This window comes from Dryobates pubescens, chromosome 11, assembly GCF_014839835.1.
Source record: "Dryobates pubescens isolate bDryPub1 chromosome 11, bDryPub1.pri, whole genome shotgun sequence".
Lineage (NCBI taxonomy): Eukaryota > Metazoa > Chordata > Aves > Piciformes > Picidae > Dryobates > Dryobates pubescens.
Window position 1 is genome coordinate 24,400,597 of NC_071622.1, and position 17,389 is coordinate 24,417,985.

General features: G+C 41.4%; 1 protein-coding gene across 8 annotated transcripts in view; it reads left to right on the forward strand.

The window, feature by feature from the left end:
- NTNG1 (netrin G1) overlaps nt 1-17,389 on the forward strand; it is a 160,956-nt gene that overhangs the window by 56,647 nt on the left and 86,920 nt on the right. For all 8 annotated transcript variants that reach the window (XM_054165168.1, XM_054165165.1, XM_054165166.1 and 5 more), the window contains exon 3: nt 11,451-12,091. In XM_054165168.1, coding sequence (XP_054021143.1) covers nt 11,451-12,091 — 641 coding nt within the window. The remainder of the gene's footprint in view (nt 1-11,450; nt 12,092-17,389) is intronic.

Here is a 17,389-nt window from a genome sequence, read left to right on the forward strand (position 1 = left end):
AAATACAATTTTGCATGAAGTCCACGGGCACAGAATCAATAACACTATGGAGTGGGGTGAACAGTGCCTGCAGATGCAGACAGTCCCTGAAGCACAGCTGAGATATCCCCCACAAGAAAAGAATTTCTTTTGTCTCTTTAGTCCCTTTTATTTGTTGGCTGCCTCTGCAGTTTCTTTTCTCTATGGCATTAGCCAGAGAATTAATACAAAGACCTAAAAAAAAAAAAATTCTCTTTGAAAAAAAGAAAAGAAAAGAAAAAAGGCCTGTGGGGCAAAGGGAAAGGGTCTCTTCCTGGCTTAGTCACCACCTCTGAGCACTCATTGCTTCAGCTCTTTGTCTGATCTCCCTCAGCTGCAACTTCATGGTCAGCTTTTCAGTCACTTGGAGATGTAAGCTAAAAAGTAATATGCAAAACACTACAAAAACATGCAATATTATATAAACATGGATTGATAATGTTTTCTTAAAGCTTTAAGTAAGACACTTTTGCTATCCTTATTGATAGCACATATAAATTACTACATCCTGTTACATGGGCAGCCTACCGAAACTGGTGTTACAGTGTGTGAAATAAGGGACTATCATAGCTGAGAAGACAAACTTGGCAAAGCTATCTGCATTCAATGATACTAATGTAAAATAAGTCCAGTCCAGTTCTGGAGCCCCTATTACAAGAAGGATATGGAGGTGCTGGAATGTATCCAGAGAAGGGCCACGAGGATGATCAGAGGGCTGGAGCACCTCTCCTGTGGAGACAGACTGAGAGAGTTGGGGTTTAGTCTGGAGAAGAGAAGGCTCCAAGGACACCTTATTGTGGCCTTCCAGTATCTTAAGGGGGCCTACAAGAAAGCTGGGGAGGGAATTTTTAGGGTGTCAGGTAATTATAGGACATGGGGGGGTTGGAGCAAAACTAGAAATGGGGTAGATTCAGATTGGATGTTAGGAAAAAGTTCGTCACCATGAGGGTGGTGAGACACTGGAACAGGTTGCCCAGGGAGGTGGTAGAAGCCCCATCCTTGGAAGTTTTTAAGGCCAGGCTGGATGGGGCTCTGAGCAACCTGATCTAGTGTGAGGTGTCCCTGCCCATGGCAGAGGGGTTGGAACTAGACAATCCTTGAGGTCTCTTCTAGCCCTTACAAATCTGTGATTCTGTGAATCTGTGATTTGGGGAATTAACTGTTGAATTGCACTCAGTGTTTATCTCATGTGATGGTTAGTAAAACATCAACTTACTATTTTGGTAATGCTCTCATAAAGATACACATTACTTGGTGTAGCCTGTATAGGTATCTGACTAAACCATCACTTCTAAGAATATGACTTTCTTTTGAAAGAAATAAAGTTACATTTTAGACACTTTTTTCTATGTTCTGCATCACGTTTGACAAAAGTATTTAACTATTGCTACTACTTAGGAATCCTCTCTAGCAGTCTTAAGTCTCCCACAGAGGAAGCAGGAATCACCCCAAGAAAACTATTAAAGTTGACATTGGTTTGTCACAGGCAACCATTAATGAATACCATTCATATCCTTTCTGCTATGGTGTTGCCATAATTCATACTCAGTATCCTCAAGATTATGCAGAATGACTGACTGTTGAAGCTGCACATTTAGGCAAGCAGATAGCATCTTTTAAGTTGGCAGAAATTATAAGTGGGAAATAAATGTTAAGATCTGTTTCCTGAGGGTGAATGCATAAACAAGGACTGTATCTTTACAAATCCAGTTAGGTCTGGAGTTCAGTTTTGTTGTTTCCCCTTTTAACTTCCTGCTATAGCACTTGGGTTTTTCAGCACACAACAGAAGTTTTGTATAAACTTTGTGTCAATCAGAACAGGTTAATAGAGGGCATTTTGGTATCTCAGTGCTCATCATCACAGTTTGTTAGCATGCAGAGTAAAGCATAAAACCTACAATCACAGTGAGATAATATAACGTACCTCTTAACAAACTCAGCTGTACTTCCCAGGGACAGCACATTCCATAGTCCCACTTTTAGGAAAGAATAAAATTTTCAGATGAAGCATAGAAAAAAATCTGAAGCATGCTTACACATATGCATGCATTTAAAGTAAAAAACAAAACCAACAAAAGAACAGCAGTGGCTGTAGAAAAAGTAGAATTCTTTGTATCTGAATTTAGATTGCAGAGATTGCAACAGAATACCCTCGGTGCAAAGCATTTGCAGGTGCTATGTTTACCTCTGTAGGAAAAGAAATAATTGAATTTCTCATCCTGAATCCTGCTGCCTTTTGTAAAAAATAATATCATAATGCTGCCTTGGGCTGACACATGTAGTTAAAATCATTTTGTTGGGACAGGACAGGTTGTGCCCAAGTCCAATACACATTTATGCCCCCAGTCTTTTACAGCATAAATAATACTTGCATATACAAGTAGCTATTTGATATACTTAAATGACCTTTTAACAGATGAGCATTAAATCCAAGGCACGATGTAGCTCTTTGTTCACAGCTCAGGGTGCATTTTCATCTTGCCTTTAAGTCACTCACTCTATCTACATTGCTTTGCTTCTGTCCCTACCTGTTAGATCCCTTCTGGCAGTATCAGCACTCATCTGGCCAAGTAGTACATCGGTTCAGAGGCTCCATTCTAAGACTGAGGTAAATTTTTTAGTACTTGCTTTCAAGACACATCAGCCTTCTCATCCAGCTCACCACACAGCAGCATAATTTCTAGGCACAAAGGTGGGCTCTCCCAAGTTTGCAGGAGATTTGTCCATAGAAGCTGCCAGCTTGGAGACCACCAGGTCCCCAGCAGCAAGAGTGCAGGGAGAGGCAAACAGGGAGTGTGCTGAGCAAACAGGCTGATGTGAGCTTGAGGCAGGGCTTGAGTCTGCAGCAAAGATGCAGCTCTGATGGAAAGAGGTTTATCCAGCAGCTGTACTTGATGTTAATGTACTGGGAAAGTGGCACAATGGGATTTCTTAATTATTTTTTTTCCCACTTTTTTTAAGGCTTCTGTCCAAACACAGATGAGTTAAGTTTGTGCTATTTTAAAGAGTAGCCTCATTCTAATTTAGTGTAAAATCAGCCTTAGTGGCTGGAAGCCCTTGGTCTGTTTTGCTGCACAGAAGCAGATGTTAAGTAGATATAATTTAAAAAAAAAAAAAAAAAGAAGAAGCCTTTTCTTCATATTATTTGCTTTATGGTATCTGCCTGTACTAATGTGGACCTTTCTTGTTACTCTATACTTAAATACAGAAGGAATAGACAAAAAATATTTGCTTCTTTAGGTATAGTTTGGTATAGTGCTTATGAAAAATATTTTTGAAGTTTTAATCAAATACAACCATCTTCAGTTCCATTCTAAATATATGGACACTGTAGGACAGCTGTGTGCTATTAAGAAGCTATGACATTGCTTTGGGAATCAGTCAGCTAATTCTTGAAGCCTTGTTAATAATCTCCGCAGCGTTTTAGAAAACTTTCAGACTGAAAAATGTAGTGGCTAAAGGAAAAAAAGAATAGGAGGTATTGTGCATCTTTTCCAATAAGTAAAGAACCTCATCTCATCCATGAACTTCACCCTATACTACATCCACTTCTTGCAGTGCTTTCTGGTTTTGTAGATATGCTGACAAGCAAAGTTAGCTGTAATAAAAACTAACTCAAGGCTGTCAAAGCAATACTTTGCATTTGTGTTAATGGAGTCCTATTTTGAAGGCTTTAATAAATTTTACTTTTGTTTTACAAACACAACATTAAAACACCTTGTGTCAAAAAGAAGGGGCCAGTCCCTTTTCAGTGTTGCCCTGTGGCAGAACAAGGGGCAGTGGGTACAAAGTGGAACAAAGACAGTTCCACCTCAACATAAGGGAAAACTTCTTTACTTTAAGGGTGCTGTAGCACTGGAAGAGGATGCCCACAGAGGTTATGGAGTCCCCTTCTCTGGAGACTTTCAAAACCCATCTGATTGCATTCCTCTGTGATCTGCCCTAGGTGTTCCTGCTTTGACAGAGGAATTGCACTAGATGAGCTCCAGAGGTCCCTTCCAAAACCTAACATTCTGTGGTTCTATGATAATACATACAACATTATCATTAAGCTATGTAAGTGGCAACTTGATGAAAGTCCTAGTCTAGATGTATTAAGGGTGGATGATTTTTAAACCGCAGTGTAAGTCCATCCTTATGTATCCAAAGTCTTACCATAACAAGTTATAAACAGTAACAGCTTGATGCAAAAGTTTTCACTGTAACTCCCTATAAAAGAGAAACACAAAACCCATGGTAATTCTGTCCTTTAATGGAAAGATCCAGGCCTGTCTGGTTTTCCTAGAAGTCATTACAAAACTCCACATTCATTTTTCAATAACTTTAGACCTTTTTAACGTGTTTCTACACTGCTCGCTCTAACCTCACACAAGGTTTTATATCTGCCTGACAGACTGGTTTTTAGAGCTGTGATGAATGGTCTACCTAAAGAGCTGTCCAAGGAAGATGCATTTTCTGAAATTAGCAGCTGAACATTCAGTGTAGCTCATCAGTTAAACAGCACATCAGTACTTTCTTCTACTCACTTCACTTGATTTACATAGAAATCAGGTTGAAAGACTTTACCTGTATCTGAGTGGGGCTGGTCAGTGTTGTACCCAGCTGCTGTCCAGGTAGAGCGGATCAGGGTTGTTAAGGCCTGCCAGAACCCTCCCTGTTCTCACAACACGTCAGACCTTTTTTGCTATCCACGGATTTCCTTCGTGGTCCAAAAATCTGTATACAGTCATTTACAACCACAAAAAAATGAAAAAGAAACAACAACAAAGAAGGCAGAGGGAAGAGGTGGGGGGGTTAGGGCTAAATGCTTCCAGCACTCTTGATTCCCTCTGTTATTGCCAAGGTGATTTGATTTCTCAAGTTTTTATCCTCATGTTCCCTCTGTGATCACTGCAAGAACTGTGACCTTCTCTCCAAGACAAAGGACCAAATTACCTTTCACTGGCTTTCCTTGACATACTCCCACAGAACACTTTTGAAGACACCTTTCAGATGCAGTGCTTTTGACATCTTTTTTTCTAACCTACCAATGGCTCCCACTCTGAATTCACAGGCAAAGACATCCAGAAACCCAAGGCTGTTGTTATTGAAGAAGCTATTCCCAGTTGAGGAGACCACTCATATCTTCCTTGCCAGAGCTCTTGCAAGGCAGCAGAAAAGCTGGAAAAGCAGCTTGGGCAAAAATGAACTGCTGCAAGGTGAGCATGGCACTGTAAATTGATGTCCTCTGCCCCCCGCCCAAGGAGCACTCTTATGGATGAGCTGGCATCCCCAGGCCAAGTGCCAATGTGCTCAGAGAAAGGGATGCTATGTCCCAGGGCAGTTCAGTTTCTCAAATACAAATATGCATCCTGTGTATAAAGAAACTCACGTTTCCTTGGAATGTTTAACCACGTTGTTCAGCCAGAGCTCAGCACAATGAGGTCCCAGAGTTATGCACCTCATGACATTGAAAAAGCTATAAATAGTAAAGTGATTATATTGCCAGACACCTGCTGATACAAGAGGAAAACACCAATACTGAGTTTCTGAAATAACAAACCCACACTTGGGTCAGTGCCAGCAGATTAGTCTTAAGGTACTGTTATGCCAGAATGATCAAGTGATCAAAATATCATCAGCAAGGTTGCCTAGTCAAAGACAGCCTAAGAAGCATGACATTATCAACTAGAAATAAGTAGCCTTTCCTCCCCCAAAAAGTGGATAAAGGTGTTTCAGAGGAAACAAAACTCCCATTTGTCTCCAAGTAAATGGAAAAACATTTCCAGAAAGTAACTAAAAAGAGAAAATGTTCTGCTAGAAATTAAGTGCCTTTGCCAAATGCAGCAATGTATTTGGTGCTGCAAATATTAAAATGTTTTCCTATGGTACATTTTCAGTTCATAGTCTTGGAGAGAGGCATGATCTAATAATCTGAGAGCCACTCTGAGTGCCAAGAATGCCTTCATGTGACATACCAAAAGGCTTTGGAAGAAACAGTACAATATAATCAGGGATTACAGAGTTCATCATGCGAAAGCATCTCTCTCCTAATTCTGCATCTATATGTAAATTTGGGATGGGATCCCATACCTCATGGAGGTGTTGTCATGAAGATTAATTAGGCCTGTGTTCCAGAAGGCAAAGTGCCAGATCTTTAGAGGCTTAAATATATTTTCAAAATCTGAATTTTAAGACTCTGCTTGCTCCAAGTTTGTTGCAGGATTGGGACCATAATCTGCAATGTCCTTTCAAGTTTAAAAGTGCACAAAGTTGCTCAGCATTTTTTTATGTTTTTTTTTCCCTTTGGCCAGACCAATCTTCCCTGGTTTAATCTTTTTAAGTCTCCCCAGAAGTTATTGATTTAAACATGCTTTTATTTTCTTTTTGCTGGTTTTTGAGGCTGTATATTGTTCAGCCTGCAACTCAGAGTTCAGAGTGCTAGTCTGCCATCCAGATGCCTCTCACTTGGGAGCTCTGTGAAAGAGCATCAAATCTTCCACTGAGACTTTGGCACTTTTTCTTTCTTAACTTAAATCACTTTAACTTAAAATGCTGTCACTGCAGTGATGAAAGGCTGCAGATGGTAAAACGTTCTTGTCTACAGCCATCCCTGTCTTCATCACAACAATAATTCTGCAGACTTTGACCAAGGTGTTCTCAAACCAGTTAATGGATGTAGTGAGTTTGATAACATCAATCATCATGCGACATTCTGTGCCTTGCCAATCCTCCACCCCACTGTTTACTCTTAGTAGGGCAATACCTAATGAGTAGTATCTCCCAGTTAATGGTTTCATAATCTGGCTCTGCCATGATAAACAATTCCTGATTAGAAATTACATGCAAAATATAAGTATAAGGGCAATTGCTGCTATTAGTTATTACTGTCTAATTAGTCATCTACAATGTGCAGCACCATACCAAGCAAACTACTTCCAATGAACTCTTGGGAAGAAGAAGAGAAATACTCTATTGTTTCCAAAATTGTGATTTGAACACATTAAGTTACTACACAACCTCTTTACAAATGTGAGTCAGGCTGTATTTACTTTTTGTCTTGTGCATCTGAGCTATCTACCATGAGGCAGTGGCTCAAAAATCAGTTGCTGTGACTTGCTTCTTGAAAATTTATTTTGCTCCTTCTTAAAATCGTGGCCTGCTTGACCTTAGCAATCTTCTCCAGTTTGAAAATGCAAGTTATAATCTCCTGTAGGGATTTAGCCAGGTGTCTATTAGAGCCTGTAATCTGTGATACAGCTTCCAGCATTCACACTGCAGAAGGGTTAAGCCCCTCTGTCTTTGTTCCTCAGTAAAACAGTCCATGAGGTGTTAGTGTGGACAGGAAATAGATTGAAAGAAGCAACATCATCAATCAAGCCCTAAGCCTGTGTGGATGCCACTAAGGAGCTGTCCCAGTGAGAGCAGGGCCTGAAAGGCAGTGCTCTAACTTTAACCCTGAAATGGCACCTGCAGCGCTGCTGCTGACTCCCCTGCTGATGTTCAAAGGTCATACTGATGCTAGAACTCTGATTTTAACCAAAATTCTCAATCTAGGGTCGCTGCCCCATCCCTGACCAAGTTCTTTGTGGAGGTATGCTTGCTAAGAAATGCTCCTGCCTGGTGGGAACAAGGCTAGCCCCAGCAGCCCATCCCAGGCAGAGACACTTGTCTCATACCACTACAAAGTTCAAGCTGGGTAGTACAGAGGGAGTCATGAGTGCTAAAACAAACTGAAATACAGCTAATCCCTGCTGGGACCAGTCAGCCTTAGTCAGTAGGTTTTCAGGTAACTGCCTTTTCCAGCCAGGGCTGAGCATGATCAAACCATGTGACAACCTCATGCCTTCGCCATGCCTGCAAAATAGGTACCTCTTTCTAAAGCCAAAACTTTCAGACTGTGGCAGTAGTTTTGGTAATATATTTTTTCATTCCTTGAGTGGTGTAAAACAAAGTAAAGCATAACTTAATTTGCTTGCCTGCAAGGTGCTATTTAATATCAATCTCCAATTACTGTACAGGAAAATAATGGCTTTCTTTTAGATGGTTGTGTTGTTGGGAGAGCCTTAGCTACCTTCTATGTTAATTGGCAGTAAAGAGTTTAGGAGTACTTTTTGGTGTTTAATTATTTAGAAATCTCCTAATGTCTTAAATGTAGTTTTGGAAAGTGAAAAATATTTTACACCTTGTCCAGCTCACAAGCTGCTGCTTGGAATGCTTCAATGAAAATCTATTTACAGCTGCCTGCTGGTCACAAAATTACTTAGAGCTGCTAATGCTCCAGTCCTTTAGATAGCCCCAACAACAAATGGGCTTGATTTTCACAAACTGGGGAAAGCTTCTTTTTGTTGTATTAGTTTTATTGAGATAGAGGTCTTAAAGAGGATTTATCACAGAGATCAAGACATTGTAATATTTAACTAACTGCTGTTAAACTGTTTTCATACTAACATGTACTAAGGGACATTCATGTGGAGTAAGACCCCTTTACTCTATTTTGGTAATGTCAGTGGGACAAAACATGCCAATGTCATTTAAGATTAATTAGAAGCAATTTAAAGCCAAGTTGTTGGTAGAGAAAAAGGGAATCTGACTCCAAGCCTTTGAAGAGATTATTCCAAGTTACGTCAGTGACTGCCATGTCAGTAGGCAGAAGGGAACTTCCCTAAACTTCCCTAATCTATGAAATAGCCTCATCTTTCCTCAAAAGTTTGTACCCACAGAAATGTAGACTAATACTCAGTAGCAAACTGGGAATGATCTTTAGCATTCACTGTGCTATTTGTTTAGGTACCTTATTGTTACCATCTCTCATGATCTCAAGGCATTCACACTGGCTTGTGTTTTGTTAGAGCCATGTCTCACAGTGTTCTTTGATTATATTGGCACCTCAGCCTCTGCTAAAAATGGAATGGTGAAAGAAAAAGGGAGCAAAAGGAATTAACTGTTACATACAGAAAGAAACAATACATCCCACAACACCTGGGTTACACACTGGAAGTCATAAAACATACCTCCTCCAGCATCCAGCGACTAGGGATCAGAGCAACTTTAATCTTTTAACGTGAAGAATCACAGCAGACTCAGTGGCTGCTTATGGAGCAGGAAACCAAAGGCATCCCTCAGCAGTGCTTGATGCACTTGTCTGGCTACCCAGGAGCATTTATTTGCTGGGTTTTGACACCCAGGGAAGCTGCTTTTACCGAAGCGATGACAGAAGCATATATATTATAGGTACACAGGCAGCTTCATGGTGACAGGTACAGAAGTGGCCAGATTTTTCTAGTGACTCTCAGAAAGGTGTGATATATGCAACTCAGAGCATTTTCTGCAAAATTACTATTTACACATAATCAAAAGATTTAGAACCTTACACATTTCATAATATGACTTTTTCTTCCTTAAGGGAAAGAAAAGGCCTAAGTAAGCAAATTCTAGCATTTGTGGCTGATACATTAAATGGAGCTTCAATAGTAAGAAATTTGGTGGTGTCTATATTCTGCTTGAAACTTATTTTTGATTGTCACTGTTTTATTGGAGTCACCATCCCTGGAGGTGTTCAAAAAAGGATTGGATGTGGCACTTGAAGCCATGGTCTAGTTAGCCATGAGGCGTTGGGTGATAGGTTGGACGTGATGATCTCTGAGGTCTTTTCCAACCTTATTGATTCTATGATTCTATTTAAAAGGAAGGCATAGTAATAGCAACTACAAGCTTAAAATCAGAGCTGTAACAGGGATTTAATATAGACATTATTTGCAGAGTATTTCCAGTTACAGCTGCATGCTTTGAAGCTGTCAGCAAAACAGACAGCGTGCGCTTTTCGAGTCACCTGGTTTGTTGTCTTATGGGGTTTTTTATGATTTGGACTCCCAGAGAATCATTGTCAGTTTTAGCATTCAGCTGTCTTAAGGGAAAGAGAGAAAGAAAATAGTATTTCCCTGCCCAGGTAAGAGGAAGTTGGCAGTGAGAAGGTCAAACTGAGTGCAGAAGTCCTTTTGCATGTGTTTTGTGGGAGTATGTCAAGGAGCAGAGCAGCAGCCAAAGAGGAAACTCGTGTTTAAAACCCATTTCCTATACTGGATGGAATTGAATGACTTGATTATCCCTGAGGCTTTGAGATGGAGAGAAGCAGAACTGTAATTACAAGGAAAGAAAAGGTTGATTATCATTGGAGGGCTTTTTCTGCTTTAAGGATAGGTGAAAAATATTCTGATTAATGACAATAATGGCTAGACTTGTGCCCTATCAAGCACTGCTGGCTGTAGGCAGTGCTGACCATTCGTACACAATCCCTGTGAAAGACAGAGGGGAGGACAGAGAGCAGCAGTTGCTCTTTGGAACAAACACAGAATGAACAAGTAGCAAAATATTAATGTACTGTTGAAAGCTGAAATTAGATAGACATGATTCAGTGCAGCCTACAGGGTCTGATATCTTCACAACTGTTGCAAGATATCCCCAGTCTGCAGGCAAAAATAGCCTTTGTGAAGAAACACAAGATTGTAGTGTGCAAGTTAACGCATCAAAAGGCCAGGAGGAGAATAATTCACTTTCACCTTGCTATGGAAGACAAGCAGCAGTAAAAGCTGTGCACTATTGGCAAGCTTTTTTTGTTGCTGTTTTTAACTCAGCCCCCAGTTCAGAGCTCCAGCCACCTCGGCAGCTTTCCAGCTGAAGCTGCTGACATCTCCCACCTAATCAAGTGCTAGATTATCTTGTTCTGATAAATTGGAGCTGGTGCCTTGCAAAAAGTCTTTCCTCGAGTGCTTTGCTACCCTGCAATAAGATGGCAGATTTCTGAACCAAGCCCCAGAGCTGGCAGAACACTTTTTTTTGTAATGGCTTTTGGTGGTAAGTGTAAATGTTTTAAGGCAAGCCAGTGCTAAGCTGGGAGCACAGTTAAGCATGATAAATTTCACACCCGGGTAAAAAGAATCTTGAGAGTGTACTGGTTCATACCAAATATATATGGGCTGCACTGATGACCTCAAAACACTTGCCCTAAAAATCATTTCTTTTGTGAACAGAGCCCTTGAGGAACATACTTTTTAAAAAATAAATTCTCTTCAGCTGCTGCATCTTTCTAGGAAGAATTGGAGTTACTGAGCTATTAGAGACTTGCTTAGTGTTCTCAGTCTTTTGTGTCTCAGTCATTGGTCTAAGTCATTCAGGGTAAATAAACTCTTGTTTCTCTAAAACATACTCAGGCAAATATTTGTGTTTCAGAAGGTGCTGTATATGTGTGTGTTTGTGCAATTACTTTAACAGGTAAACTGGCCAGGATAAATCTCATTAAAATAAAGGTACTCCTTGCAAGCATTTGTTTTTTCCTTTCTTGGTTTCATTCCTGGAGAAAAAGCAGCAGTTGCCATGGGCCAGACAAGAAACATCTTTGTGTGTGACAGTCGCCTATCTGATGTCTCTTGTAACACCACTTTGCTCTTTTCCAGGGGAATCCCTACATGTGCAATAACGAATGTGATGCGAGTACCCAAGAACTGGCCCATCCTCCAGAACTGATGTTTGATCTTGAAGGAAGACATCCCTCCACATTTTGGCAGTCCACGACTTGGAAGGATTACCCAAAGCCTCTTCACGTTAATATTACACTCTCCTGGAACAAAACCATTGAGCTAACAGATAATATTGTCATCACTTTTGAATCTGGCCGTCCAGATCAAATGATCCTGGAGAAATCACTCGACTATGGGAGAACATGGCAGCCCTACCAGTACTATGCCACAGACTGCTTAGATGCTTTCCATATGGATCCAAAATCAGTGAGGGATTTGTCACAGCACACAGTCCTGGAAATCATTTGCACAGAAGAATACTCTACTGGGTACATGACAAACAGTAAAATTATCCACTTTGAAATCAAAGATAGATTTGCCTTTTTTGCTGGACCTCGGCTTCATAATATGGCTTCTCTTTATGGCCAGCTTGACACAACCAAGAAATTGAGAGATTTCTTTACTGTCACAGATCTGAGGATAAGACTGCTTAGGCCAGCAACTGGAGAAATCTATGTAGATGAGCAACACCTAGCACGCTACTTTTATGCCATTTCAGACATAAGAGTATATGGAAGGTAAGAGAATATATGCCTTTAGAAACAGGAATGAAGTGTTTGGTTTCAAAGGTTATTCAAAACCATTTATTTCTCCAAACATGAAAATGCTTTCTGCCAAGCTGTGTTCATGGAAAATCGGGCTCAGTTAATTTCTTTTTATGGTCATACTAGAAGTATGCACAGCAGCACAAGTACTGCAAGCAGCACAAGAAGTATGGCTCAGCAACACAAAGTCCCAGGTTACTAGCCTGGGATCTTGAACCCTAAGTCTCATGAGCAAGATAGTTAATACTGCCCCAGGATATTTTAACTATGACACTTAAAATAAGAATAAAGCATTATTGGTATTACATGCTGCTAAGCAGTAGTCTCCAAAGCAGTGAAGATGGAGTTCAGAATGCAGAATACAATACAGAATTAACCAGGTTGGAAAAGACCCTTTGAGATCATTGAGTGCAACCTAGCACGCAACACCATCTAATCAACTAAACCATGGCACTAAGTGCCTCATCCAGTCTCTTCTTAAACACTTCAGTGATAGCGGCTCCACCACCTCCCTGGGCAGTCCATTCCAATGGCCAATCACTCTTTCTGTGAATAATTTCTTCCTAACATCCAGCCTAAACACCCTGGCACAGCTTGAGACTGTGTCCTCTCACTCTGTCACAGGTTCTCTGGGAGAAGAGACCAATCCCCACCTGGCTACAACCTCCCTTCAGGCAGTTCTAGACAGCAATGAGGTCTCCCCTGAGCCTTCTCTTCTCCAGGCTAAGCAACCCCAGCTCCCTCAGCCTCTCTTCATAGGGCTTGTGATCCAAACTCCTCACCAGCTTTGTTGCCCTTCTCTAGACACGTCCAAGCAACTCCACATCTTTCCTAAATTGAGGGGCATGGAACTGGACACAGTACTCAAGGTGTGGCCTGACCAGTGCTGAGTACAGGGGCACAATGACTTCCCTGCTCCTGCTGGCCAAACCATTCCTGATACGGGCCAGGATGCCATTGGCCTTCTTGGCCACCTGGGCACACTGCTGTCTCATGTTCGGCCTACTATCAACCAGTACCCCCAGGTCCCATTCTGCCTGGCCGCTCTCCAGCCACTCTGACCCCAGCCTGTAGCACTGCATGGGGTTGTTGTGGCCAATGTGTAGAACCTGGCACTTGGATGTGTTAAATCTCATGCCGTTAGATTCTGCCATCTGTCCAGCCTGTCAAGGTCCCTCTGCAGAGCTCTCCGACCCGCTATCAGATCAACTCCTGCCCCAAGCTTGGTGTCATCCGCAAATTTACTGGTGATGGACTCAATTCCCTCATCCAGATCATCAATAAAGATATTGAACAGGATGGGGCCCAGCACTGATCCCTGGGGGACACCACTAGTGACTGGCTGCCAGCTGGATGTGGCACTGTTCACCACCACTCTCTGGGCTTGGCCCTCCAGCCAGTTCCTAACGCAGTGCAGAGTGCTGCTGTCCAAGCCATGGGCTGACAGCTTGGCCAGGAGTTTGCTGTGGGGAACAGTGTCAAAGGCCTTGATGAATTTCAGGTAGACTACATCCACAGGCCACCCCACATCCACCAGGCGGGTCACCTGATCATAGAAGGAGATCAGGTTGGTGAGGCAGGACCTGCCCTTCCTAAATCCATGCTGGCTGGGCCTGATCCCTTGGCCATCCTGTAAGTGCTGTGTGACTGCACTCAAGATGAGCTGTTCCATAATCTTGCCTGGCACTGAGGTCAGGCTGACAGGTCTGTAATTCCCTGGCTCCTCCTTCTGGCCCTTCCTGTGGATGGGCACCCACTGCTCCCTGACTCCATGTGCCAGCACAGGAGGCCAGTTGTCTGGAAGACAACCTATCCTGCTATTAAAAGTTGAGGTAAAGAAGGTGTTAAGTACCTCTGCCTTTCCCTCATCTTTTGTTACAATATTCCTCTCCATGTTCACTAAGAAGTGGAGGTTGTCCTTCACAGAAATGGCCAGTCTAAGCTCTAAATGGGCTTTTGGCTCTCTAATTTTTTTTCCTACATAAGCTAGCAACATCCTTAAACAATTCATGGGTTACCTCTCCTTCCTTCCAAAGATGATGCACCCATGCTGTCTGTATAGCCCGGCAGCTCATCTTCCAGCACATCGGGACAGTCTGTTCCTGAACCTTCAAGACTTCTTTCTTGAAGCAGGTCCAGCCCTCCTGGACCTTTTAAGGGGTGTTTCCCAAGGTACCTTCTGAAATAGTTCCTTAAGTAATCGGAAGTCCACCCTCTAGAAGTCGAGAGTGGAGGTTTTGTTGCTGCCCCTCTTAGCTTGACTGCATATTGAAAACTCAATTATTTCATGGTCACTGGACCCCAGACAGCCTCCAACCACCACATCTACCACCAGCCCTTCTCTGTTTGTTCATATAGAAGCAGTATTTTTTCTTCAGTACTCAGCTATCCCCCTGGCCTGGAGAAGCACTCAGGCCTGATGTAAGGGTGGTCAGAGTGTAACTGGCTGGGACCCAGAACCCTTGAGAAATTTTTGAGTCAAAAATGTGTAGCTCACGATCACTATTTTCATGCTCAAACCCACTGATGGAAGAGGAAGCAAAAGTACTCTTCCAGAAGAGATTGCTAATGCATGACGCTTCCGTAAAAATTATTTCTGACTTGCTGCATTTCCGTAGTTACTTTCCTGGTCTTGAAATAAGTATGGGATTGGGAATATTTTAAGATAACATGCAAGTACCAGTCAGAAGGGTTACTCGAAGGCATAAAGCAGCACTGTGTAAATCACAGATTAATTTACTAGTTGAATTTAATAGCTTATTTGTGGTATGAAAGATAGCAAATGAGCAAAGAGTCAGGTTTATGGAACTTCAGAATGGGGTTTTGGTGGAGGATGGACTACTGGATCCTACTAGTATCAGAGTAGATAAATGACTGAATCCTACTAGTATTAACAGTTTCTTACATTGGCTCAGGAATTCATTCTGACAATAGGACACTTTCTACTTTTATGTACTTGGAGCCTGACATGATGGCAGTTAACTAAAAGAGAGAGATACTCTTTAAATCATTTGACTTTTCCAGGCTTTTAATGTAAGCTGTGATTGATATAGCAGCCCTTGCACAGACCCTTCCCAATAGGTCTGACTATGAACTGCCTGTGAACGAAGAAGGTGGCAGAGATTAGAGTCTATTCTTTGTACTTTAATAAGCTCTGGAATACAGCGAAACTGAAGCAAAATGGAGAGAAAAAAACCAACAGTGTTTTAGCTAGGCTGATGTGAATAAAACAAGGATGATTACTCAGCTGTGTTCAAGACAAGTACTGCCTCCAGGGAAAACAGTGGCTGATATCAGGTGCTGTACTCCCCAAAATAATAACTGTGCAATGGCATTCCTACTGGGAAATTTTCTTCCCAATTCAAACTAGCAACTGACTGATGATCTCAAGCAGCAGGGCAATATCCTTTACATATGTCATGGGTGCCAATTTGTTCAAAAGAAAGAAATATAACCTTCTCTGTCAGTAATATACTCACCTCTCTAATGTACACTTCCTTCACTTCTGTTTCTTCTGTAGACAGTTCAAGTCTTCCTTTTAAAAAATAAATTCATAAAAGCTGATGTAGCTTGGCAGGGCAGGGCATTTACTGCAGACATAGGACTGTGTGAAGAAAAAAACAACACAGTGACTACATAAAACACCGGTGACTGCATTTTTATTACTCATGTAGTGAGTTTGCCTTTTTCTGCCCCTTTTCTACATGCTTTTCATGTTCGTAAGCATTTTCATATTGCAAAAATCAATACATAAAATCAAAATAGAATCTAATTACCATGGTGCAATCTATTGGAAAATACTCCTCTAACTTTATTTAAAGCAAGAATTGATGCCATGTACAAGTTTGAATGCATGACTGCTTTTGCAGTGCTGGTATCTTTTTGTATGACATTGAAATACATTTCTCAGGACCGTAGATTCAGCATTTAGTTACTCTTCTGTGTCCACACCAAACACATACATATACATACAGAATCAGTAAATTACTGTGTGAAAGTATAAGATAGATGTTGCTGGTTTAAGAATTCATATTGTATCTTACGTATTTAAGAATTACTGTTCTCATTAGATACATTCAAAATTATTTTTCAGAAGTCTCTTGGGAGAGCTAAGTGGATCATGGACAGGTTAAGTTGAAATAGTTTGGTAAAGTTAGCCTTAGTACATACAAAAGTAACGCACTTCACAGAATCACACAGGATGTTAGGGGTTGGAATGGCCTCAAAAGATCATCTAGTTCAACGCCCTTGCCACAGCAGGACCACCTAGAGTAGGTCACACAAGAACACATCCAGACACATTTTGAATGTCTCCAGTGAAGGAGACTCCATAACTCCCCTGGGCAGCCTGTTCCGTCACCCTCATGTGTATTCTTTCTTCATTGTGCTCCACACAGGTTAGTTCTACAGAGGCATTATATCAAAACTCAGGATTCAAACGTGCTTCCGCTTTAAGAAAAAGCTGCTTCCCTTTGGAACACTCATTGGGAGCTTAGTCTGACTTCAATTAGACTATCAGCACTTTATCAAAGAAATCATCTGAAGGATTAGAAAAAGTGCATTGCATGCAAATTAGAAACAGAAACCTTCTGAGCACATCTGGGACACTTCAGTCTTGTGAAAAATTATCTATAGAAATGAAGCGTGACTGTACGGAGAACTTATCTGATGCTGAAGCTTGTTGTCTAAATGCTGCTGTAATTGAACATATGCTTTAAAAGAAATATCTGATGTGTAATGGTATCTCACTAGATTAGATTAATGTGAAGTCTTATCACTCTTCTGCTAATGAGAAGAACAGCTCTTTAGGGATTTGGTGGCCTTTCCTTCAATATGCAGTGAGCTCTCATTGTTAAAGACTTCACTGGCTTGCTTACGGCTGAGTAGCTGTGGGGCTACAGTACACAGCCCCTGATTATTTAGTTTCACCAAATGTTATCTTGTATCACTGTCACCCAGTTTTAGGTATTTTTGGTCTCCTACCAGGCACCTTATAGGGGCTCACCAAAGAATCTCCAAATCAGCATTACAGTCAGGTGTCTGACATGCCCTGAGCACAGGAACACGATGGAGGGGGGAGCAAGGGTTATCAGGGAATTTGTGCTGCTGTTTCTGATTCAGCTGAGCGTTCCAGCCAGTGCCTATTGGTTTAGGATATTAACTGGAAAGCAAAATACAATTCCATTTTTGAATTTATTTCTACAATGTTTGATATTCTGGTCTTTGAGACCTAGATATTTATATACGTTTAGTAATGCTAGACTAGACTGT